The sequence below is a fragment of the Fusarium keratoplasticum genome, chromosome 9, assembly GCF_025433545.1.
Source record: "Fusarium keratoplasticum isolate Fu6.1 chromosome 9, whole genome shotgun sequence".
In the NCBI taxonomy this organism is placed as follows: Eukaryota; Fungi; Ascomycota; class Sordariomycetes; order Hypocreales; family Nectriaceae; genus Fusarium; species Fusarium keratoplasticum.
Genome location: NC_070537.1, coordinates 880913 through 904129, shown reverse-complemented (window position 1 = coordinate 904129; position 23217 = coordinate 880913). Strand labels below are relative to the sequence as shown.

Below are 23217 nucleotides of genomic sequence, written 5' to 3'. Positions count from 1 at the left end.
AATTGGATGTGTTGCGCAGGCCGATAGATTTTGGCTACGGGAAGACTCTGGGTTAGCAAAATCAAAAGTAGAGAGGAATTGGTCCTGGGATAGGTACTAATTCAAGTATTAATGAGCATTGAAGTCGTACTTGAGTATCATGATGAGGAGTGGTCCAGTGTGGAGGCGTCCTTGGCATCGCCAGGGTACATGGAGTTGACTCGGGACTTGATGTTGCCCCAGATCAAGTTCTTTTTATGGTTTTACTGCCAGTTGTAGTTCTTATATATAGTTTGACGGTTTATTATCTTATGCCCAGGAGCTTTAAGTCCAATGGCTTCATTCGTCTGATGTATCTTCTCCGACTGGAGGAGCAATGACCATGCAGGCGGAAACAACACACCTCGACAACGACTAATCAATTAGTCATGACACCAAGGCCTCAATTGCAATTATCAAGTATATATTGAGTTTGCAGGCTCAACTGAATCTTAGGTAAAACATATCCCGATTCATCTTGAACCACAGCCCAGATCCAATAATAGCGTGTCCATTGATCCAACGACTCAAGCCCCATTCTCAAGTCTCCGCGGGGATACTCACAAAAGGAGGCACGAGCTGCCTCCACAAAACATGTCATGGCCATCGGCTCCAATTTCGTTCTGTCAGGAATATATGACGTCCAGCGAATAAAGACTCTTTGCGGGGCACTTGAAGAATCGGCCGAGTTTTTTCGACTCAAGGCCGAGACGTCAGGTGGCGTTTTTTGTCTCTAGCTCGTCAGATCATGGTTGTTTATAACTTGGCTGGATCTGCCAGATGCAAAATGTACATCTCTCAATTGTTGTTTAGATCTGGGGCGATCTGTTTGTCGTCATGACTGCTTCGGGGCTCGACTCGGGCCCGGATCTTGGTCAAGTTACATACCCCGGGTCGGCGCCGACGATCACGGAGGACTTCAGCCGGGGCCGGAAAGCTGTCAATCACCGGGGATGGCGCCGTGTCGTGCTCAGCTTCACACCGTCGTGGTTCACCGTCACCATGGGCACGGGCATCACGTCAATTCTGCTCCACAACCTGCCCTACAACGGCCGATGGCTGTACTGGATATCCGTCGTCATCTTCTGTCTCAACATCCTCCTCTTTATATCTTTCCTGTGCATCTCGATTATGAGATACACCATGTTCAAGGGGTTGTGGTCTGAAACTCTGCGGAATCCTGCTCAGGCTGTCTTTCTTGGTATTGCACCTTGTCAAGTTTACCCGATCTTGGCTGACATGTTTAAGGCACATTCCCAATGGGTCTTTCTACAATCATCAAGATGATTGTATTTGTCTGTGTTCCACACTGGGGAGACCGAGTAGCTGTCTTTGCGTGGGCTCTCTGGTGGATAAACATAGTCTTGGCCATGGCATGCAACTTTTACATTCCATACGCCATTATGCAAACGCCTAGTGTAAGTCTCCTGCCATTATTCATTAGCAAGTTGTTGAATCAAACAGGTAACACTCTCGTCAATGAACGCATCTTGGCTTCTGCCCATAGTCGCCGACATCGTCGCCTCCGCAACAGGCGCCATCGTAGCCAACGTCTTGCCCAACGAGCAGCACGCCCTCTGGACAGTCATCATCAGCTACATCCTCTGGGGCACCGGGGTATCTACGGCGATGCTGATACTGGCCATGTACTATAGCCGGCTCATGTTCCACGATGTGCCCCCAAAGGAGGTGGTCGTATCCTCCTTTATCCCTCTCGGTCCTCTCGGCCAAGGCGCAGCGGGCATTCAACTACTGGGACAACTTGCCCTTAAACTCTTCAAGAGTAACAACTTCATTCCCGCAGCGCCCATGGCAGGTCAGTTCTTCTATGTAACAGGAATACTTATAGCGCTCGTAATGTGGGGGTTCGGACTCATGTGGCTCTTCTTCGCACTCGCGGCCCTCTATCGGCGTCGACGGTTCCCCTTCAACCTCGATTGGTGGGCCTTTACTTTTCCCTTGGGAGTGTACGCGGTAGCTACGACTACTCTAGCGCAGGAGCTGCCGTCGATGTTCTTCAAGGTTCTAGGAACCATCTTGTCAGTCATTGAAACGATGCTATGGATTATTGTAGCTGTGGGAACTGTACGGTATAGTTTAAGTGGGCGGTTATTTCAGTCACCGCAGCTTAGGGCGTGAACTGAGAAGAAGAGGGAAAACAATAGAGAATGGGACATTGGTATGATTGAGTACCTACCTATTTAGAGCTTAAAGTCCAATTTGTAGTTGAGTCGCCGGAGAATGGCGAGGTGGGGCCGAGTCGAGCTCCGGAGAACCCCACTTTTGTCCGGGCAGCCTTTCCCATGTGGTGTGCCGTCCATCAGCTCGAAGCTTCCAAAAGCCTTGTGGAAACGTGAGATGAGGGTTAGAAGCTGGAGCTAGTGAAATTTGGAGAGGGGGGAAGTACATGAGAGATGGCGCACAGTTGAGCAAGAGTTTTGGTTGGATCCTCAACTGTAAGCCATTCTTGACAATAAAACACGCAATGAATACATTGCAATATCCAGCTAATTAGAGAAGATACTCTCTCAATTACCTGGTCATCCAAAGTTTAGGCTATTCACATAATCGTCAAAGCTGTTGAACGGAATATGCCAAGTCCCAGTTCCCCACACAAGAAGCAAGCACCTCCACTTCCCCCCTAAGAGGGAGGTACAGCACCTACCCCTGTTTAGTGTCGCCTCCTCCATTCGATCCCCATTTGCGTGCTGAGGCCAGATTGTCACCACCCAAAACCACCTTCTCTTCCCCATCGCCGCCCTTCACACAACCTTTCTTCTTCCTCTCTTCTTCATCCCCTCTTCTGTCTTCTCGGTTTCTCACGGTTCTCTCCATCTCGTCGCCATGCTCTTCAAGTCCTCGATTCTGGCCCTCCTGGCCTCTCAGGTCTTTGGTGCTTTCGCCCAGGTATGTTTTTGCTCTCCCCTGGTCTTTCATCCGCCACCCAATCTTTCATCCTCCCCCTTGGTCGCATGATCAATTGCTCTCGACTCCATCGCCAGAAACACCGCTAACAGCTTCCCCAGGACACTTCTGATGCCAACGCCCCTCCTCCCAATGTCGCCCAGCTCAAGGCCGATGTCAGCGCCAGCTTCCCCGAGGCCGACATCTTTGGCGTCAAGCTCGTCAACGGCCGTCCCACAAAGGCCGTCATCGAGGTCAACAACCGCGACGATGGCCCCATCCAGATTGCCTTTGTCGGCGGCTCCCTCTCCACCACCAAGGAGCTTCCCGCCGAGAAGCCCGCCTACGAGGCCATCGTCCGCAACTTGACGGCCGTCCAGTATAACCTCGAGGTCCCGGCCGGCGAGAAGAAGGAGCTTCCCTTCTCCTTTGCCCTCGACATGCAGCCTCAGGATGTTCTCCTCCGTCTTGTCGCTGTCGTCTCCGACGCCAAGGGCAACATCCACCAGGTCCAGGTTCACAACGCTGCCGCTTCCATTGTTGAGGCTCCCACCAGCTTCCTCGATCCCCAGATGTACGTCTCCAAACCACCTCCCATTGATTCAGATATCTGACTTTAAATAGCATCTTCCTCTACCTCTTCCTCTCCGCCGCCTTCGCTGGTACCCTCTACTTTGTTTACAAGACCTGGATCGAGGCTCTCTTCCCCCAGGCCAAGCGCGCCCGCTCCACCAAGAAGGCCAAGAAGGTCGAGACTGCTGAGCCCCTCTCCGGCTCCGAGGCCACCGGCGCTGCCACTGGCTCTGGCAAGGACTACGACGAGAGCTGGATCCCTGAGCACCACATCAACCGCCCTGCTGCCCGACGCGTCAAGTCCAGCGCCAGCAACAAGAACAAGAAGCTGGAGTAAAGAAGCTTCCAACAGCTTGTTGGGCTTTCTCCGGCTCCGGCATCGTCACGAAATATCGAGAATAATCTCGACGCGACGCGCCATGTAACGAGTTTCCGAGGCGGTGGGCAGAGACGTCCGCTTCCCGTGTATTCTTTCATTTTCGGGTAGACTAGGGGCGAGCGCGTCACAGGCAGGCAGGCAGGCAGGGCATGATTTCAATCGCATGATGGACGGATATGCGCAAAATGGTTGCTGCAGTGTACATTACCTGTGCCAAAATTGAATACCACGTCATGATATGGGTGTTCGCACTGATTCAGATTTACGCGATATTGCCTTGCCTGATTGTAGTTGTAAAATGCCCCAGATCTAAAAGCAAGCTCATGGCATGTCCAGCAGCCATTGCCTTCATCTTGTCAAGACAAACGCTTCAACATAGCTCTCATGACACATCACACGCCGTTTGACTGACCCATTCTCTCCTCTGCTGCTTCAGCTGCCAGATACCCCATGACGGCCTGTTCCTGCAACCGCGTATCCTTCTCTGGGCCCTCCTCTTGCCTAGCAACATGCCCAAAGAGGCACTCCCAGAGGTCATTCTTCTCGACATTCTCTCCAGCCGTCTTGTCCTTGCTCATGAGTCGTGACAGGGCCGCCTGCTCCAGCTCGAGCGTGTTGGCTTCGTCAATACTCGCCGCGAGCAGATCAGGAGTCGACTCCTTCGACTTGCCCTTGCCAGTACGGCGCATATGCTCCATGCGCCGCTGCACCGAGAGGTTGTAGATGGACTCTTCCACCGTGCCCGTAACAAGGTAGAGCCATACCGTAGTCTCGTGCTGCTGGCCAATACGATCGACACGCGCAATAGCCTGGAGCTCCAGGGCCGTGTTGAGGAGCGGCTCGCAGAGAAACACGTGGCTTGCATTGACGAGATTCAGACCGCTCGAGTGTGCACGAGCGTGCAGGAGGAAACATTCGACTGAAGGATCGTCCTTGAACCTGGTGATACCGTTGGCATCGTCGATGGACGCAAACCCGATCCTGGATCGCGAAAAGGCGTTGCGAAGGATGGCCAAGAACCCCTTGTACTGGGAGAAGATGATGGATTTTGCTCCAGGGTCTGATTCTCGTAGCCAGAGGAGGTGCTTGACCAACGTATCAACCTTGGTCGTGAACGAAACTCCATCAAGCTCAATGTTCTGGATCTCAGCCAGCTTGTCCGCATTAAATTCGGAGTAGATTAGCGTCTTGTTGGACAACGAGTTGCGCTTCTGAGGGCTATCGCCCACCTCGTTCTGTTCCTGCTCAGGGTTGTCATTGAGCACCTTAAGCTGCTGTGGATTAATGGTAATGTCGTGGAGATTGGACGACTTGAGCTTCCTCTTGCACACAGGGCAATTGTGGTGAGCTTTGAACCACAACATCATGCACTCTTTGCAGAACTGGTGCCCGCACACAGTCAGAACGCCAACCGTGAAGGGCGTCTGGCAGATGACACACATGCGGGGTTCGTTGGACTTGTTTCCTGATTCCTTGAGGTTGAGGACTAGAGAGGTTAGCCAAGGTCAAGTATCTTAGGCACAATACTTACGGTATCTATGCTTGGCTTCGTTTGACGAAAGCTTCTTCCGGAGGTTGTCCTCTGTCTCCTTCATCTTTTCCATGGTTGCCTCCGTGTTGGGCCCTTCGTACGGCAAAACGCTGTCCGAGACTACCTGCAGTTGACGGTAGTACTCCACGCGGAGGTTCATGATGATCCTGAAGTTTTCGACTTCAGCTTCAAGCGCAGTTGTCGCCTTGCTCTGCTTGTTGAGAAGCGCCTGAGTTGCCTTGAGTTGTCTATCGGCGATTTGTGCCTCAAGAACGCTCCGGTTCGTGTCCTTTGCCAACCTCGACGATAATGCTCGAAACTCGCTAATGGCCTTCCGCATTGAGGTCGACTGCGGCTTGATTTGATCTCGAAGGGTCATCAACTCGATGAGTTTCTGAGGAGCAGGGCCCTCGCCTTCGCGTGCAAACTTGAGCGACGTTTCTGCCTCATGCTTGATCAGCTCATTCGACTGCCCAGTCAAGGCGTCCTGTCGATCTGCCACGATGGCTCGCAGTGCCTGCACGTAAACCACCACCTCTTCCTGGATTCTAGCCGACTCTCCCATTTCCTCGCCGGTTGTGTCAACTTCATCCTCCTCATCCACCAAGGGCTTCAGGAGAAGTCCAATGAGGTACTCTCTCCACTCGTCAATCACATTCGCTTGGTCGTTCAACTCTCCATACAACGCCTCTAAGTCGTCTATGATGCGTCCGCTTTCTATGCCTCGTTCAGTCCCTGCCACGAGCTCTGGGAGCTCCGCAAAGGACTGTTCAGATGCTTTCTGCGCTATTTTCTTCATCAATCGAGTCGCTTTGCCATGAGACTCGCGCAAGATCTCTCTTCGGATGGCCTTTGCCTCGTTGTACCCGTCGTCCTCGAGCTTTCTTAGACGAAGGAACTCTTCAGATTCCGGCTCGGTCATTTCAGGGTTGTCACGTATCTGGAAGTAGGCGTTGGCGCAGAAAAAGACAGCTCTGTGCTCCATCTCGAGCGCTCCGCGTAGCCGCCGTCGGCTCTCGCCCAGCTGGCCTTTGTTTCCAGCTTCCATCTCATCTTCAGAATCTTCGTCTTGGTCACTGTCAGCGTCTGCTTCAAGGTTCCCATTCGCGTTGCTGGCAGTCAAGGCCTGGAACTCGGCTCGGGCATCTGAAACAAGCTTGCGTGTCTCTTCTCGGACGGAAGTCCAAATTTCCAAGGCTTCCCGAACCCGTGGGCTGTTTTCATACAGCTGGCCTCGAGTCAGCTTGCTAGAGAGGTAAGCTTTCTCATCTGCTCGTATAGCAACTTCGCTCTGTTCAATCATGGCATCCAGGACCTCGTCAACAGTTCTCATCGGTCGGTTCTTGTTATGACCAAGTCGACGGTTGTACCCTGCAACTTCAGGGTGCAAGGCTGTCTGCCTAAGTCGGTTCAACCAGGTTCGCATCGACTCCTCGTGCTCCTCCGGCAGCCATTCATCCGAAATCGGTGCCCCATGGAGATCGAGATCGCACTCCTCTGCCATTTCGCGAAATAGCGATTGATAATGTTGCTCCTCGACGGCCGTGAATGGCATGCTTATCACAAAGCGCTTCTGAGGTGGCAGTACCAGCTCATCCCGAACCATCGACTTCGTGTGGCGAACTGCGATACTATTGAAGAGGCGCTGGAATATGGGTTTGTGTCTTTCGATCATGGCCCGCCAGATGTAAGTTGAGGTGCAATACGGCTCGTATTGTAGGAACAGCAGCAAGCCAAAAAGATCCTTGACATCGTCCTTGACTGGAGTTCCAGTGATCCCCCAAGCATTGACACGAGGAAGCACCCGGGCCACTGTTGCCGCTTGGCTAACACCACTCTCGATCATCTGTGCTTCGTCCAGACAAACTCTCCACCATGCCAGTTGCGCGAGGGGTGACTTGGCTCGGGGATAAACTCGTGCGTGTCGTCGTGAACGCTCAGGGGGTGCCGCTACGAAATGAAGCTCAGCCGACAGAATCGAATACGTGGTGATGATGATGTCGTGCCCGGCGAGTTCATTAATAATCTGGTCCTCATCACCGGACATCTTTTTCCGACCCTGGTAAAACTTGACGCTCAATCCAGGTGCATGGCGAGCGATCTCGGATATCCACTGGGCCCTCAGTGACTCGGGTGTCACTATCAACGTAGCGCCGGTGGGCGTCAGGTTCGCCTGAACCTCATAGTCAGTCGCCACTAGAGGGGTTGCCCTTTGGTGGAGCAGAACAAGGCCAAGAATCTCCAGGGTCTTCCCCAAACCCATCTCCTCGGACAAGATGCCGCCTTTGACAGACGCTTCCGCGTTTCGAAATGGCGCCGGATCCCTTGTGACGACATGAAGTAGTTCGTTCAGATAGTAATCATTGCCCGCCACGTCGACCAGTTTGCGAAAAGCATTCACGGGCTCCTCTTGGTCGGCCGCGTAAGGAATGATGGTCTTGTCGGTGTCTGACCATTGGACTCCTTCTCGTTTCAGTAGCCACTGCAAAGTTCTCTTCTGGTACGGGAACAAGGCGGCTTCAAGAACAGGAACTTCGATTGTTGAGGGGGTCTGGTCGTCCTTGGGAGGAACAAAAGCTGCCTCGTAGAAATCCATTGGAGACCATGAGCGGTCGATCTGGGCAGAATCGGGGAGCAGAGCGTCAATCAAGACTTGGCTTTGACGTCGGTCCGCCGTTGGCCTCAATTGGTGTAATAGTGACGGGGTTTCATTCCAATGGAAAACGTGAGTAATCAGTATTGTCACCTTTCTTCCGGTTCTCTGGACTGTCACGTCAACCGATTTCCACAAAGCGCCTGGGCGGGACTTTGCTTGAGCGATACCAGCCTTGGATAGAATTGACCTTGCTGTCTTGTCCGCATCATGGGGCCTCAGAGTAACGTGAGGGCTGTATTTCGGACCTGTTGTGAACGTGATTTGGAGAATATTGGAGACGATTAAAAAATGAACATATTGGCCAATGTCTCGCCGAACAGTCGTAGAATCCGTAGGCGCAACATCTGCGCACTCGCGAGAAATCGAGACCTCAGTCTTTAAGACAGGAATCGAGGGCAAGGCAGGGCTAGAAGTCTTCTTGCGCCGCTTAGTCGGCGGCTCACTGGAGGATGAGGCTTGGCTTGAATCTTCGGACTGTTCGGAAGATGGAAGATTGCAAAGGCCATCAATGATCCGTGCTGGCATTATGGCTAGGATAAGTCAGAGTGAGTGTGCTAATAAGTGACCGGGACGACAAACCATCGAGGCCAACCTTCTGATGCTGGCCGACAAACATCTCGGCTTTTCTTGCGAGTTGTTCCCTTATGTTCTGGAGATGAAAAGGCTGCCGACCGAAAAATGTGTGATGAAAATAAAAAAAAAATGAGAGAAAGATGGTGTAACAGGAAGGATGCAGGTCGAGGAGGGTAGGTAGTCCTCGAGGTGGGATGTCAGCCTGGCCGTTGTTATCGGAGGATGACCAATGAATGAGCTCCGATAGTGCGCCACACATGCCGAGTGGACCGCACTCGACCAACAGCCTCGCTTACCTAATGCGGGTCCATCGTCAAATTTCGAGATCAATGTTCAACGGCTCATGAGACTCTAGCGAAGCTCGACGACGACCCGAGGATAGAGGCGGAACTCGTAGCCATTCGACCCATTGAACAGTGTAGGCTTTCTCCTCGGCTTCAATTGCCCACCTCAACAATTGGGTTCAAGGACTAACATCCATCTCTAGCAAAATGAAGGGCGAACGACTCCGGTCAACTTTTGGCCTGCTTCTGCAGAGCGGCAGCGCCTTTTCGCGGACAGGACAGATCCGACAACTGCACAAGACGAGGCCAGCACCGCCGATCCCCCAGCCCCGACCTTTTGTTCCCGATGTGCCGACTTTCCTCACCCTGATCGGCCGCGGCCTCAACAAGTACGCCAACAAGTTCCCCTCGTGGGAGGCCCTCTTCTCCCTCACCTCCCCGCAACTCAAGGAGCTGGGCATTGAGCCGCCCCGGAACCGACGATACCTCCTCCACTGGATGCACCGGTACCGAGAGGGCGCTCTGGGACCCGGTGGAGACTTTCAGCACGTCAAGGACGGGGAGGCACTGCTCAAGGTTGCGACACCGCCGCCGTCGAGCCTCAGCGATGCCAAGTGGGTTGTCAACGTGCCCCACGAGGTCGAGGGTGCCGCCGCGGAGCCTTCCTCAACGCTGGTCCGGCCACAAGGATACAAGGTGCTGGGCGCCAAGACGATCGCAGGACCTTATGCCACACCACTCCCCGGACTGGACGGCGCCGTGGTCAAGGTGACGGAGGGAATGTGGGAGAACCGCCAGGGCCGCAAGATTGACGGTGGTGAGCGCAGAAGGGCCGAGGTCCGGTTCAAGAGGAGGTCTGCGGAGCGGAGGGCCGAGCGTGAGGCCGAGATGATGTCGAACCTGTAACGGCCGGGCAAAGGAAACGATACGACGTGTACATTTACCACTGTAGTTTTAGCCGATTCAACTTATGGTTCATGGCCAGTTTGGCAGAGCATGTTGAACATGGTTGTTCTTGTGTACTTGGGTGAGATGTCTAACAGCTACGTTTCAGGCCTGTTTTCTTCCAACTTGGAAGCGGCAGGTTATAGTTTTTACATAGTAGACATTGACTCATTTCTCCCGCCATAGGAACCATCTACTATGTATTAAGCCAGTTCCAGGGATCATTCTCTCGTCAACACCAGATCTAGTCCAGTGGATCTCTCAAGGCGGTGCATTTCCCCAAAACGGCTGACGGAGCCGTTACCTTGTGAGAAAAAAAGGGCCCCCAGCCCCCTTGACAAGCGAGTGGCGAAAAAAAAGACAAATGCTCCTTTGAGAAGATGCCTTAATCCTTTTGACATGGCCTCGCTTGGAAAAGTTTAATTCAACGTCGTTTCTTGTGTTTGAGTGAAGAGCCGCATCCTGTTGTGGTTTGTTTGTAAGCGATGACGAAGACGGGGTGTGGGCGTGAACGGAAAGATCCGCATTGCCTTGGGTTTGATCGAGTTGGGAGTCGTAGGGCTGAGAAAGAGAAGAATGATCTGATATTTGGATATGCAAGTAAAAGCCGAGTAAAGGTGTATGGCGTTGTCTATCAGTTGAAGCCACGCGAGTAGACGGCGGCCTCTAGAAGCATTCCATGCACGACAAGATAGCCCGTCTACATGGACGATTTGCCTAGTATTATCTTACTTGGGGGCACCTGTCATCGCATTAATTTAGGCCTTGGCGATGGTATGGAGAGACACTATCGGATGTTGCCAATCCCAGACATACAATATTGACAGAGGCCTCCAAACTCATGAGCATGACAGCCTCCCTCAATCCCAGTCATGAATCCCATACAAACACCAGACCACGGCAATGACACGTTCCCGTCGCGTCGCTCCCAACGCCACAAAACCGTTCATGTCGAGCCATGGTTACAGGAAGCGAAGCTGCTCTGCGGCGGGGGGGAGGGAATGACGGGCCATGGATCATGGGTCTTGAACAAGGCAGTTTTTTTCTTGATAGGAGTAAATATCCACCAACCCTTCACCCCTGTTCACTGAATTACAACGCCGTGCGAATCACTCCCGTCGTGCCGTGGCCCCACGTTCAACGTGATGTTGATTGGGGTCGAGATAGTCTACCCAGCAGCGTTGACCTCCTGGAGGGGAAAGGTCTGGCCTTGTGCTTGGCATGGCATTGAATGGATCTGCTGTCATCCACACTCGCTGTTGACATCTCCGAGGATTAGAGGATGAGACCCCTGGATAGTTGAGCTTGGACAGTGGATGGGTACTGCATCCGTACCCCAATATCATACCCTATATCCATTCACATCGCGGACCGTTGTGAAACAGAAAAAAGCTGCATGTGCCGAGGTGGGTTTAAATAGCCTTGCATATTCGGCGTGACTCTGTTGAGGATCGACAACGGTAACATTTGGAGTCGTCGTTCAGACCTGTTAGCGTTGTCATGTAAATGTGCAGTGTCTGGTAGCGAAATGGCACGCGCAGCCGGCGTCGACGCCACATTCTTTAAGAATAGAAACCTCCAAGTTCTAAAGGTGGCTTGATATAGGTGACCATGGACGGCTCCTTGTTACATTGAAAAGTTGCACAAGACTCGCCCATTGGCATCGAGACTGTGATGATGGTCTTCAGCTATTGGATTCGTGTGTGATGGCTACATACTCTGCACAGGACGTGAATATCCATCCGTGCCATGAGACCCAGATTGCCAGCAAACATGCCAAAACTGCCTTGCCAGGCCGCTAAGGCTCGTCGGTGCAACTCCCATCTGGATTGGACGAGCCAAACCCTGTCAGGCTGGACGGACGAAAGCACGGCCGCAGCCATCATGTCCGATCCCATGGATGTTCATTTTAACGCAGAGGGAGAAAAAAACCCCTCTTTTTGGGGAGGAGAAGGGAAGATCGGGGCTGCACACCAACACACACTTACAAGAGAGTATTTTAAGTAACAGCAAAGGTGACGAACGCCGTTCGTTGGTTGGACAAGCGAGCGAGTGGGTGAGAGGCGTCAGGGATGGCCCGACCTGACGGGTTAGAGTTTCTTTCTTGTTGATCTAGTCTAGGAACCTTTGTCTTGCAGATCCCTCTTTTTTGGTGCAAAAGGCAAAAAAGAAAGCAGCTCGAGGGAGATTGCTTGTTCTCTCTCACCGACGAGTGAAGAGAGGTCTGCGTAGTCGATACGCAGAATACGGGTGACAGAAGAGACAGAGGAGACACATCCAAGAGCTGCCTAATTTTGGACATTGCTGTTTTCTTGTCTGCAAGGGTATGAATGAGCGAGGTTGTATTGAGTGAAGGTGACGACGTCGATCATCAGGGATCACTAATACAAGTGAACAAGGACTGAAACACGAGAATTATTCACACTGAGAGAGTGGAATCCGAATAGTCCCTGGATTTGTCAGGAGGCTATACTCTACAAGGAGGGGTCACGACGACGCCCTTTGCAAGACAACAAGATGTGAGGGCTTTAACTGCAGATGATGACTCTTGACTTGAACCTGACCTTTTTCGTATTTGGCTGTGTGCTGAATAATTGCCCTTGTATGTGTATGCTAAATGCCTTGCCAAGACTTGCTTCCCTGCTGGCACATCACCACCACCAGGCGAGAAACAAGGTTACAGCTGGAATACTGTAGGGCTGATGCGACCGACGGGCAACTCGGCCTCCCTCGCCTCCCTTGATTTATCCCAATCTGGCATGTGGGTATTTTCCGAGTCGAGCATCACCAAGAGCAAGAGTCTGGGCCATCTGGACTGTTGCATCACCTGGACAACCTGCCATTCGTTTGTCGTCACCACCATGATAATCAAACCTGTGGCTCATTGTGCAGCGCGTCCATCTGGCATCTGCCTGGCGCACTGGGGGCTTGCTGCGATTGCCTGCAGGCCCCAAGGCAGCAAGAATCTTGTATCACAGCCGTTCCAGAATCTTCCCGGCATACGCAAACTACAGTAGCATAACGGTCGAGCATAACGGGGCACATATCAGATGTACAATGAATGGGGTTGCCTGGGGCTGGATGGCCTCAAGAGGAGAGGAGAGAGTCCAAGTGCCTGGGACGATTCCTAAAACGACGCCCAATTGATCCTTGTCCCCGGCACATGTTCCGTCTGTGACAGGGATACCTAAAGAGTTGAAGAAGCAGTGAGTGAGTGCCATCTTGTGCAACGTCTTTCTATTGCTAGCTCATAATGATAGCCCTTGTTAATTTATCCAATGCCCACGCCTAAACTCTTTACAGAACAAGTCCCCCCCAAAAAACCCGCCCGCCTAAAACAACCCAACCCCAAGCAAGCTCCGCTTTGTCTTTCTTTGTCGTCGTTTTCTCGTCGTATATCTCGCATTCGGCCGCCTGGCCCTGTCCTTGCCTTACCTTCCCACACCCGTTGCGCTCGTGCGGGTGGCTTGGTCTCTGGGGGTGGGTGATTTCCCGAGGGGACGGATATGTGTGAGAGAGGCGTCACAGCCGACGCGTCTCTGCTTGATTATTGCCGTTTGCAAAGAGGTGATTCTGCTTCAAAGACTAATCATCTTGCTCCCAATCTCGAGGTGTGACGTCGGCACATACGCAGCCCTACCAGGAAAAGACAAGACAGCCTCGCAACCCCCCCATGCACTTTCGGAGAGCGCGGCCCCAGGACGATGACTCTTCCCGTTTGTCACGGGGACGGCCAATTACTCAGAATGTGAGTGAGTCTTTTGCTGCATGGCCTGGCCTGGCATGTGTCTGACCGTTCGTGACGGGACGGCTCAAGCCTCCTGTCACTCGTCTACACCACCACTCGGCGACGTCAAGCCCCACGAGCCTTGTACCTGCCTAGCAGAGCCTGGCTTCTTTTCCTTCTTCCCCCGGCGGAGTGAGGTTTGTCCCGGCCGGCGGGCGGCGGGCGGGTCGGACACCCTCCCATCCCCACTCCCGTTTTCACGGACACTCCCTCCAATGGACACACCCTCCTTTTGCTGCTCAAGCCTTCACTCTTTTTCCATTCCCACGGTCACACTAGACCCCCGGCTGCCAGGGCTGAGGGGGCCCATATGGCAAAGGGGAAAAGAGTCGGTAGACTCTGGACGGAGGGCGTAGACGATATGAATAGAGCCACCTCCAACTTCCAATTATGAATCCTAGTTATTCGACTCTTATTTCTCCCTCCCCGTCCACTCTCTGATCCCAATTCCTCGCCTCGCCTCGTGTCCTCTGCGTCACCCATCGTAATTCATTCCCCATACAAACAGTCTGCCCTACCGGGTCCCCCGTCAACCCTCCTTGTCTTGGTATTCGTATACACCCCCCCTTCCAAGACCTCTTCCAAGCCCCGGTCCCGGCCGACTCTCTCGGGGCTGGCTCTGCTGCAGATCCACTGTCGCATGGCCGTCGACATCTGGGTCCGTCAGGTACTACCGATGATGAGGATCATGGCACAGGGCGGACTTGTCTGGTACGTGACCCATGTCTCTTTTGCATCTTTTGACTCCCGTCCGCCTCTCTTTACACTGCCCTGCATGTATGTGCATTCGTCCCGCTGCTTGTCAAGGACCCCTGTTCAGTGCTGGAGTCTTGTTCAAGGTTGAGATATCCCCAAGTCTAAGCCTGCAGCTTGTCTGCCTAACTGATATCAACCCCTTGGACTATTATATATCAAGACCTCGTCTACCTGACTCGAGATAATCTTTACCTTCAACAACTTACACTGTTTTACAGATTCAACTTTTACTTGAAAGACTCTGAACTTTTATGTTCCTTCTTTACTACTACTCTTGTCTTGACAACCTCAAAGCCCTATCCTGGGGCTTTTCTTGAATGATACTCTGAGGGTAGATGTCATCGCCGAGATACTCTGCCTCCGACTTGCAACCCCCAGAGATCAGAATACAAAGCGCTTCTCCAGAAGTCCCACAGGCACAGCAAAGCCAGTACCAGTACCTGTACGAGGAGGAACTGGAAGCTTCTGAAGAACTTGAACAACATCGTCGAGCCAGATCTCTGCCTTCTGAGACTCCCCGTGAGGGACATCGAAGGCACAGGAAGAAGAGATCTTCCAACACGGCGCACCTCGAGACACCCGAGGTAGATCCTAGAAACAACAAGATGGCTGGAAGCTCAAAGCACAGTTCCAGCAGTTCCCGAAAGGGCAGCTCTTCCTCTTCTTCGTCAAAGAAGTCAAAGTCAAGTCCAAAGGACGATCTTGACTGGACCGACGTGACAGATCCTGAAGAGAGACGGAGAATCCAGAACCGCATTGCCCAACGCAAGTTCCGTATGTCAACGCTGCTTAACTACAAATGACAGTAGGCTAATAGAACAATAGGAGAAAAGGCCCGAGAAAACAAGGAGAAGGCGGAACGAGACTCGCGTAACCAAGAGTACGCGGGCAACAGCTACCGTATCCCAAACCCCGGCGACTTCAGCACAGATCCAGAGCCCTCAGGTCTCCCCTGGGGAAGCGTCAATATTGCGCACTTTGTAGCGCGAGGCCAGGAGGTCGAGAGCCGGCGAAGCAGCGGGCGAGGAACATACAGCGGAGATGACGGCTTCGCGACAGCGACATACGGGGCCTCACCGTCCTACGGAGGAGCTCAATGGGCGCAACATACAAGCTACGGTGGAAGCAGCGGAGGAGACGAGATGTATTACGACGATTCCTATCTGTACGACCCGAATCTGCAGCAATAATGGAGGGCTGAGCGATGTGTAAGTGATGCCTATGATGCTTCTCCTGAGGTAACAACTGACGGGATATCCAGTTTCTGGTATCTGAAGCATAGAGGAGGACTGAAATGGAACGTATCATGAAAGATTGGAACTACACATGTATCACAAGGGCTTGGTTACTTTTGCAATACCCCCCTCCCTGATGAGATGATGTTTTTGGGATTTCTATTCTAGGAAACGGCTGAGATTTTCTTTTTTTTTCTCCTGTAAGACGACATGACTCTGCTTTTTCTTATTCTTTTCTTTTGTGGCCGAGGATAACGGCAAAGATGCTGGATCTCTTCTCTATTCTATTCATAGACCAGACTCTCTTCTTTTGTTTCTATAGGCTGGGGCGTTGGAGACTGGGGTGGGAAACATGGATATGATTAGGGGATCAAATTCCACACACCGATAAAGAGACTGAGAATTTCGTATTCCCAACTTTTGAAATGGGGCCATCGTGATGTCTTACTGAATGCGCCAAGTTGTCGATCCCCTTGGCGGGACACTGACAGTTGTCGAGGGGCGAGGGAGACACTTGGGGATGAACTCGACACGAACCCCTGGGTGTGTATCGAGTCGTAGTCAATGCGTGAAGAAACTACTCGAGAGTAGGGCAAGCTTGGGTTGATGTCCTCCTGAGCCATCACGGAGAATACATTGTGGCTTAGCTCTGCCTGGCTGGCCAGAGACGTCCCTCACCCGCATTCCAGATACGTCACCAAAGACACAAAGGAGCCCCGAACGGGACGGAGCCCTGGTCCGCTTCCACGATGTCCTTGGGCATGTCGGCTGCGGCGTTTGGTGACAGACATGCAACCCGCGGGATCCGGGGTCCCATCACCAAGGCATCCTCCTCGGCAGTTGAGACAAGAAATCAACGTGACAACCGCGGGTACCTAGGTTGTTGGGTAGTTCAAGCCTACTGTACAGCACGTGCCGTGAAGCTCATAAGGCTACTACCCAGGACCAGGCTGTTGGCAGATCCAGGGGATGGAATATCGCATAGGGCAGCAAGCGTGAAACGTCCCGCCGGCCCCGCAGAAAGAGAGAGGACCTGGACCCTTGAGAAACTCCTGCTTGGGCGATGGATGGGACACTCAGAGACGTACGTACGTGCGTGCGTGGGTAGCATCACTCCCCCCAAGAACGAGCCACTTAGCATTGGAGGAATAACCTGGTCCCAAGGTCTAGGTAGTGTAGGTAGTAAGTGTGTGTACCCGCCGCTAATCATCACCGTCGTGTCTCTTGCTGCAGTGCGTAAGGCAGATTCAGCGGCAGGAACCCACCCGTTGCGGCGGGTCGGAGTTTCCTTCGTCTGCACGACCAAAGGGGGAAAGAGGAGCCCATCTCTATTAGGAAGACGATTCGAGAGACAGCGGCCGCCGAGAAAGCGACTGACATCATCTTAAAAAATGAGGGGACACGAGGAAGAAGGTGGGAAATCGAGATGATGGGCGTTTTTTGTGCTGACCTTAATGGCATTCCCCAATTGACAGACATAATTATAGAACCTGAGGCTTGCATATCCTATACCCTGTCATCTCGTACATCTTACCATGGCTGGATGCTTATCCGTCACCTCCAGGTGTATATCCGATTCTTCATCTTATGCAGAGACGGTTACAGTGTAAATCGCGGAAAGCCTTAGCTGAAGGCGCGGATGCCCCGCGACTGCCTCTTTAGGCAACCTCAAATCTGCTCGGGAGCCTCTGGCAGACGCCCGAGCTCCACATCCACAGGGAAGGCACGGAACGCCCCTCCTTCCCCCACACCCCTGCTGCAGGCTAACATTCACCGCCCGGCAGAAAAAGTAGGTAACGACATTCTCCAATGGCCCAGAAACCCATGAAGCCATCACCAAGTCTTGTTCATTCCATCGCACCCCCCACACCCGTTGGCGTCAAGGCCCACTTTGCAGTCTACAATTGATCCTTCGAGATCTTCGAATCTGCCTTCCTTCGTGCTGTGATCCCTCAAAATCTGCCTTCCTCGCGACGAGAAACGATCTAGCCGCCATGTCGGAGTCCACGAACCCCGGTCCTTCGATGCACCCTGACCGGCTGAAAGCAAGGAGAGGTAAGGCGTCTACCGGCCTAATATCAAGCGCTTTCTTACCAGTCTTATGCGCTCTTCCTCTTGCACCCCTTTTGCTTCCTGTCACGATACGAGGAGAGAGAGAGAGAGAACACACCCCGTTGCTAACATGATGCGCCGTGCGTGCTTGCAGCTCCGGCTCCTAAGCGCAAGCTCGACAAGAAGCAGATCAAGGCTGAGAAGCGCATGAAGAAGCGCACCGCCAGGGCGGAGAAGCGCGCCGCCAAGGCAGCTGTGGAGGAGCTCCAGGGCCCGAAGCCCAAGGTGCCACCCTTGGCCAAGGGACAGAGCAAGGTGCACAAGATGAAGATGCGTATGGAAAAGCTTGAGAGGGAGGGCCACCAGAAGCTGGCCAAGGCGAAGAAGTTGGCCGCTCAGGTTCAGGCCATCATCGATGCTCAGGTGAGTAATGGCATCGCTGGCAATTGGTTTTTTTCGATCTGACTTTGGAACTACAGAATGCCAACCAGTCCGAGTCCAAGTCCGAAGACAAGGATGAGGATATGCTTTCCGTCTCCGGATCCGAGGCTTCTGAGGCCACTTCTGACAGCTCTGCCGATAGCGATGGCGGCGTTGACGTGTCTAAGCAACCCACTGAAGTGCCCCCGGAGGTCCCTGCCGACGAGGTCGTTATGAAGCACCGCCGATTGAGCAACGCCGCCTCCGAACGAAGCCACGTTTCCCACGTCGAGACCCCCGCTGAGACGGAACCCAAGAAAGAGAAGAAGTCAAAGAAGGAAAAGAAGGCCAAGAAGGTTGAGGCGGAGGAAGAGGCTGTCGAGGCCGATTCTGAGGCCGAGGAGCCTGCTGTTTCCGAGAAGAAGTCCAAGAAGGCCGAGAAGAAGCGCAAGCGGGACAGCGAAGTCGCCGAGACTGCTGACGAAACCTCCACCAAGAAGGAGAAGAAGAAGGGTAAGGGCAAGAAGGAAAAGGAGGCTTCTTCAGCTGATGCCCCGGCTGAGCAGTGGCACGTCGACGAGATTGAGGGTGGTTCTGCTCGACAGGCCAAGTTCCTCCGGCTTTTGGGAGGTAAGAAGGGTGGTGCTGGCGCTGGCGCACCTGTGACCTCGCATGCTTCCAAGGGTCAATCCGATTCGACCAAAGCCGAGGCTGAGATCCAGAAGCAATTCGAAGCGGGCATGAAGATGAAGAACGAGGGCGGCAGCAAGCGCCGTGGCCTCGGTGCATAGTTTTGGACCTCTCGTTGGAGGTTGATGTTTAATTTCCCATCCATCATCGTTTCTCACCAATTAGTGGCACGGCGTCAGGTAGACAAAAACAAAAAGCAAAGAGACCCAATTGATATTTGCTCTTCAAAAAGAAGGGGATTATATTTGATTCCATTTTGCGCCGATTCTCCCCAAAGTTCCATGTGATATCAAGTCAACTCTTCAGTTCAGTGAAACAAATTACAGGTATAAAAGCCTTCCCCTTTTTGTTGTTTCCAGCCTCTCGGCGGCGGCGACGGCAGTTGGGTAGAGAGATTTCCATAAAGAAAAAGGTATCGGTGCAGAGACGGCCTGCTTCTCCGGTTTTGCACCACTGGAGGAGGAGCCATGTTTTTGTCGATTTGGTGGTTTTTGTTGTAGTGGTTTCGTCGAGTAAAGGAGACGTCTTCTCTTAACCGAAGAATCGGGAGATGGCCTCGAAGACGAGACCGCCAAAGATGATGAAGCCGAGGAGGACTGGACAGGAACATGTTAGCTTGATCATAGGCAGTGGTAGGGAGAGGTAGAGACGCACCAACCCAAAAGAGGGAGATGGGAGACTTGGGAGTCTCCTTGACGCGCTGCTTGATCTGGGTCTCGGACTTGCCCATCTTGGCCTCGTTCTCCTTTGCGAACTTGGCGTTGCGGCGTCGCTGCTCGGGGGTTTGCGCCTGCGAAAGAGTTCATCATGTCAGCTTGACTTCATCATGGGATCGTCGGTGGAAGGGGTGCGGGAAGCTATACCATTTTGATGTATGTAGGTTGGAAGGAAGTGCAGGCTTTTCAAGGCTTAGATGCAAAAAGTATAGACAGGGAGAAGAGAATGGAAGAAGGAGTGCGTTGGTTTGAAGAAGAGGTTCGAATTGATCTGCGCTGTTGGTTGAAGAAAGGGAGAGAGGACTTTATTAAGAGGGGACAGATTTCATAGATTACAGTAGAAGCCACCTTATGACCCCTGGAGCTCACTTTACTTCGCGCACGCAGCAAGCAGCAGGGTGTCAACATTTTTGGGGACATGTGTTCCTTTCCCTTTTAGTGCCCAGTCCCTTCAATTCCTCCGCCCGCCGGCCCCACCCCCGCCGAGCTGTGCCACACATCCCTTTTTTTTCTTTGATGTGGCTGGTGCAGTGGAAGCTTATCGATTGCCGCTCATCCAGGTTGAAGCGCAAGTCAAACATATCATCATGTCTACCACAATGCGGTCTGCCATGGCCCTTAGGGGCGTCTATTCACGGGGATCTATGCTTCAAAGGAGGGCCTTTGCGAGCAAGGCATCTAAGCCGAGTGTAACTGTAAGACTCGCCCAGACAATTGATGACATGTTCATGTTTGCTGATGGTCAATGTAGTCCCAATTCTACCGCAGCTTCACACGGCCAATCGCAAAGACACTACTGCTCGCCGTGTTCACTTACCAGCTCGTGTACTGGGCGTGGGTGAAGCTCGAGACGGATGAGGCCCGCGCTGAGCGAGACGGTAAGCCTGGGTATTCTGCTAAGAAGGCATGGGTAGCTAATGACAGTATCTAGCGACAATTGCTCAACTCGAGACAACAATCAAGGAACATGACGCTGCAACAAAGGCCAAGGAGGGAAAGGCATAAAGGTTTGACAAGATGCGACTAAACCAAGGTGTTTTCTGTATCATATGACGAACAATGAGTGTATAATATCATGATATCTTTTCTTCATGCACCCCCATTATCGAGCTCCCAGTCGTTTGATGTTACAACTATATCACACACTGGAAATTCTACTGTATCTTGCGGCTCGAAAAAAACCTAATTCCCAAGCAAAGGCTTCTGATGCAACCGTCTTCGAGGCTCATCTTGCCCGAACGCCTTTTATAAACGCCAAACATAAACATTCAAGGCACAAGGCCTTATAATCCCAACCAAACCATCAATGGCACCGCGCTCAGTAACAACACGCTTGGAGAAAGAACCCCAGCGGCACTGATCTTTGTTCTCGCCTCGCCGGGGTAGTTGCACGTCACACCCGTGCCTCGCTGCCCGTAACTGACGTCGAAGCTCTGAAAGCCAGGCTGCGGACAGCTGAAGCCGATCTGAGCGGGGCAGGACTGAACGACATCGTAGCAGAGGTCTTCGCAGGGTAGCATCTCTCTGTAGGGACCTGGCTTGATCGTTTGATCGATAAAGGCGTTGCGCGAGGCGTTGTTAGCCGGCTTTATCGTCTGACCCTTGAGGAAATCGGCCGATAGCTTTGTCCCGTTGGGAAAGGGATGAAAGGCATTGCGTATGATGCTTATGTTGCTGCCGCCCATGACATCCTCACAGCGAGGAATACTGACGGTACACAGCCAGCGCTTGTAGGCTTCACGACAATCATCACAAGTGCGTGCTAGAGAGTAGGCCGACTCAGGGGGTGCCTCACATGCGACCTGCGCCAGAACCTTTTCAAAGTTGGCATACATCGTCCGGGCGTAGTCGTCGTATTCCTTGGCGAGCATCGTGTTGTTGTATTTCTTGTTGTTGCCAGGAACAGCATACTGCGTCTCGTTGCAGAACGTGAGATCTGTCACCACCATGCAATTCGTTCCTGCATCCAAGTTAGACTCTTGTACCAATTACCGAGATACTCGACATACCGGATGACGTCTCAAAGTCGGTGGATTGAAAGACGATGCCTCCGCCGCCAATTGTGCGCCCATTAGTCGACTGTCTCTTATTGCTCTTTGTCGGCATCTTGACGAGAATGCCCGTGTAGTTTGTGCTCGAATTGAGGCCCTCGAGAAGAAACTGCTGCTTCGGTAGCTGTTCTGGCCCTGGCCCTCGGAGCGTCATGCCCATTGTGACCTGGTTGTAGCGCTGCCCAGTCTTGTCGTTGCTTGCCCAGATATCGGCCGAGTTTTTCAGACCGCACGCCGAGTGCCTTAGACCATCGATCGTCTTCAAGTTGCTATTTCCGATATAGATTTCATATGGTGGCGGCCTCTTCATGATCGTTTGCGTCTCAGTTGAATTCGAGCTTAGGACTCTGCTGACCAGCAAGGCCGATTTCGAGTCGCTGTCCAGCCACAGCAATTCAACGCTACCATTGTTGGGCACGTACGAGTGGTAGTACTCGTCAAAGGATATGGCAACCTCATACTTCCAAACAGCCTCCTCCTTCCTAGTCAAGTTGGGGGCTGCGATGCTGAGGTAGACGGTGTCGGTGGCGTTGAGGGTGTACATGACAGCTCCCTCCACGAACGGGATCTCCTTCAAAGCCGAGTTCTTCTCGTCAAAGTTGGTTGCGTCTGGGCATTGCGTCTTGTTTGTCGTCGAGACGTAGAGAGTGAGCTGCGGCATCTTTAGAGGCTTCCCATCCTTGGTGCCTGCGGCTGGACCATTGCAAGTGTTGGCTGAAATGTAAACAGTCTTCGCTTCAGCCCTGCGCGAGTTCTGGTGTCCCTCATTGTTGCCATCGGTCGATTCGTCGCCCGTGATATCCCGTTCACTTCTCTCGCCGTCCAACAACGTCTTCTTGTCAATCACATAACAAACTGTCTTCCCAGGGCCTAGGTTTCGGGCGTCAGGACCATTATTATCCAGAGACGACAGCTCGGGTTTCGGGTCGTTGGGTGCTCGTCCAATAATGCTGCGATCGAATGGTGTAAACTCGGGTTCGTATATCAAATCCAATCCGCTCCTTCGTTCGATCGGTTCTTCGATGTGAATAGCGGAATCGAGTACTGGTTCAGCTGCACTGGCAAAGGCTAGAGATCCAAATGCCAGACATAGTAACAGAGCCAGCAGAGAAGCCGCTGTCGACGTAAAAAGTCGTGATATGGGCGAGTCGAGCGTCATGACGAGGGGCGTGCCCTCCAGGGGCCTTCGCCGAGTATCGATCTATCGGCGCGCAGTCGAATAACGAGGGTAACGAGAGGACTCTTGGCTTCAACTTGTTATTGGTCGCAAGCTATCATGGTGAGGCCCTCGAGTTTAATTCGCCAAGGACGGTTTGCAACGGGGGGATTTGCACAATAAATAAAATAGTTGGTACAAAGTCGAGGCTGATCAGCCCGACGAGACGAGACGAGACGTTGCTGACGGGCGTATCTGCGCCAAGACGGCTTGGCCCCAAGAGTTTAAGGGGAATGAGGCGCAGCAGCCGGGGGAGCACAGCCACAGTTCAAGGCAGTTTTGAGCCTGTCCAGGGGCGGAAAAGAGGATTGACCACTGAAAATGTCAAGGTTCTTATAAGGATGGTGAAGGCGGCGGCTCAAACTAGAAGCTCTAAACTTGATTGAATTAAGAATTTCTTGCAATAAATATCAGAGCCTCCCCCGTATGTT

General features: G+C 52.7%; 9 protein-coding genes across 9 annotated transcripts; 6 read left to right on the top strand and 3 right to left on the bottom strand.

Moving 5' to 3' along the window:
- Nucleotides 1-855: 855 nt before the first annotated feature.
- On the top strand, nucleotides 856-2119 carry NCS57_01117300 (uncharacterized protein; the record flags this gene model as incomplete). Its single annotated transcript, XM_053060894.1, has 4 exons — nucleotides 856-1219; nucleotides 1267-1436; nucleotides 1483-2040; nucleotides 2093-2119. 4 exons carry the CDS (start codon nucleotides 856-858, stop codon nucleotides 2117-2119), a joined length of 1119 nt encoding a protein of 372 aa, XP_052909280.1.
- Nucleotides 2120-2862: 743 nt separating this feature from the next.
- Nucleotides 2863-3832, top strand: NCS57_01117200 (Translocon-associated protein subunit alpha; the record flags this gene model as incomplete). The annotated part of the gene is made up of 3 exons (XM_053060893.1): nucleotides 2863-2925; nucleotides 3045-3496; nucleotides 3547-3832. The coding sequence occupies 3 exons, from the start codon at nucleotides 2863-2865 to the stop codon at nucleotides 3830-3832; spliced, it is 801 nt and encodes a 266-aa protein (XP_052909279.1).
- A 434-nt stretch (nucleotides 3833-4266) lies between these two features.
- NCS57_01117100 (uncharacterized protein) lies at nucleotides 4267-8896 on the bottom strand (the record flags this gene model as incomplete). Its single annotated transcript, XM_053060892.1, has 3 exons — nucleotides 8641-8896; nucleotides 5406-8591; nucleotides 4267-5360 (listed from the first exon to the last, which is right to left on the bottom strand). Exons 1-3 carry the CDS (start codon nucleotides 8891-8893, stop codon nucleotides 4267-4269), a joined length of 4533 nt encoding a protein of 1510 aa, XP_052909278.1. The 5' UTR covers nucleotides 8894-8896.
- Nucleotides 8897-9125: 229 nt separating this feature from the next.
- NCS57_01117000 (Protein FYV4, mitochondrial) lies at nucleotides 9126-9824 on the top strand (the record flags this gene model as incomplete). The annotated part of the gene is made up of 1 exon (XM_053060891.1): nucleotides 9126-9824. The coding sequence occupies one exon, from the start codon at nucleotides 9126-9128 to the stop codon at nucleotides 9822-9824; it is 699 nt and encodes a 232-aa protein (XP_052909277.1).
- A 4917-nt stretch (nucleotides 9825-14741) lies between these two features.
- NCS57_01116900 (BZIP domain-containing protein) lies at nucleotides 14742-15596 on the top strand (the record flags this gene model as incomplete). Its single annotated transcript, XM_053060890.1, has 2 exons — nucleotides 14742-15180; nucleotides 15232-15596. 2 exons carry the CDS (start codon nucleotides 14742-14744, stop codon nucleotides 15594-15596), a joined length of 804 nt encoding a protein of 267 aa, XP_052909276.1.
- Nucleotides 15597-17635: 2039 nt separating this feature from the next.
- Nucleotides 17636-18904, top strand: NCS57_01116800 (Small acidic protein; the record flags this gene model as incomplete). The annotated part of the gene is made up of 3 exons (XM_053060889.1): nucleotides 17636-17696; nucleotides 17848-18116; nucleotides 18173-18904. 3 exons carry the CDS (start codon nucleotides 17636-17638, stop codon nucleotides 18902-18904), a joined length of 1062 nt encoding a protein of 353 aa, XP_052909275.1.
- Nucleotides 18905-19334: 430 nt separating this feature from the next.
- NCS57_01116700 (Stress-associated endoplasmic reticulum protein) lies at nucleotides 19335-19669 on the bottom strand (the record flags this gene model as incomplete). The annotated part of the gene is made up of 3 exons (XM_053060888.1): nucleotides 19335-19399; nucleotides 19458-19593; nucleotides 19667-19669. 3 exons carry the CDS (start codon nucleotides 19667-19669, stop codon nucleotides 19335-19337), a joined length of 204 nt encoding a protein of 67 aa, XP_052909274.1.
- Nucleotides 19670-20106: 437 nt separating this feature from the next.
- NCS57_01116600 (uncharacterized protein) lies at nucleotides 20107-20524 on the top strand (the record flags this gene model as incomplete). Its single annotated transcript, XM_053060887.1, has 3 exons — nucleotides 20107-20214; nucleotides 20271-20397; nucleotides 20451-20524. The coding sequence occupies 3 exons, from the start codon at nucleotides 20107-20109 to the stop codon at nucleotides 20522-20524; spliced, it is 309 nt and encodes a 102-aa protein (XP_052909273.1).
- Nucleotides 20525-20802: 278 nt separating this feature from the next.
- NCS57_01116500 (uncharacterized protein) lies at nucleotides 20803-22729 on the bottom strand (the record flags this gene model as incomplete). Its single annotated transcript, XM_053060886.1, has 2 exons — nucleotides 20803-21479; nucleotides 21529-22729. 2 exons carry the CDS (start codon nucleotides 22727-22729, stop codon nucleotides 20803-20805), a joined length of 1878 nt encoding a protein of 625 aa, XP_052909272.1.
- Between the last annotated feature and the right edge of the window lie 488 nt (nucleotides 22730-23217).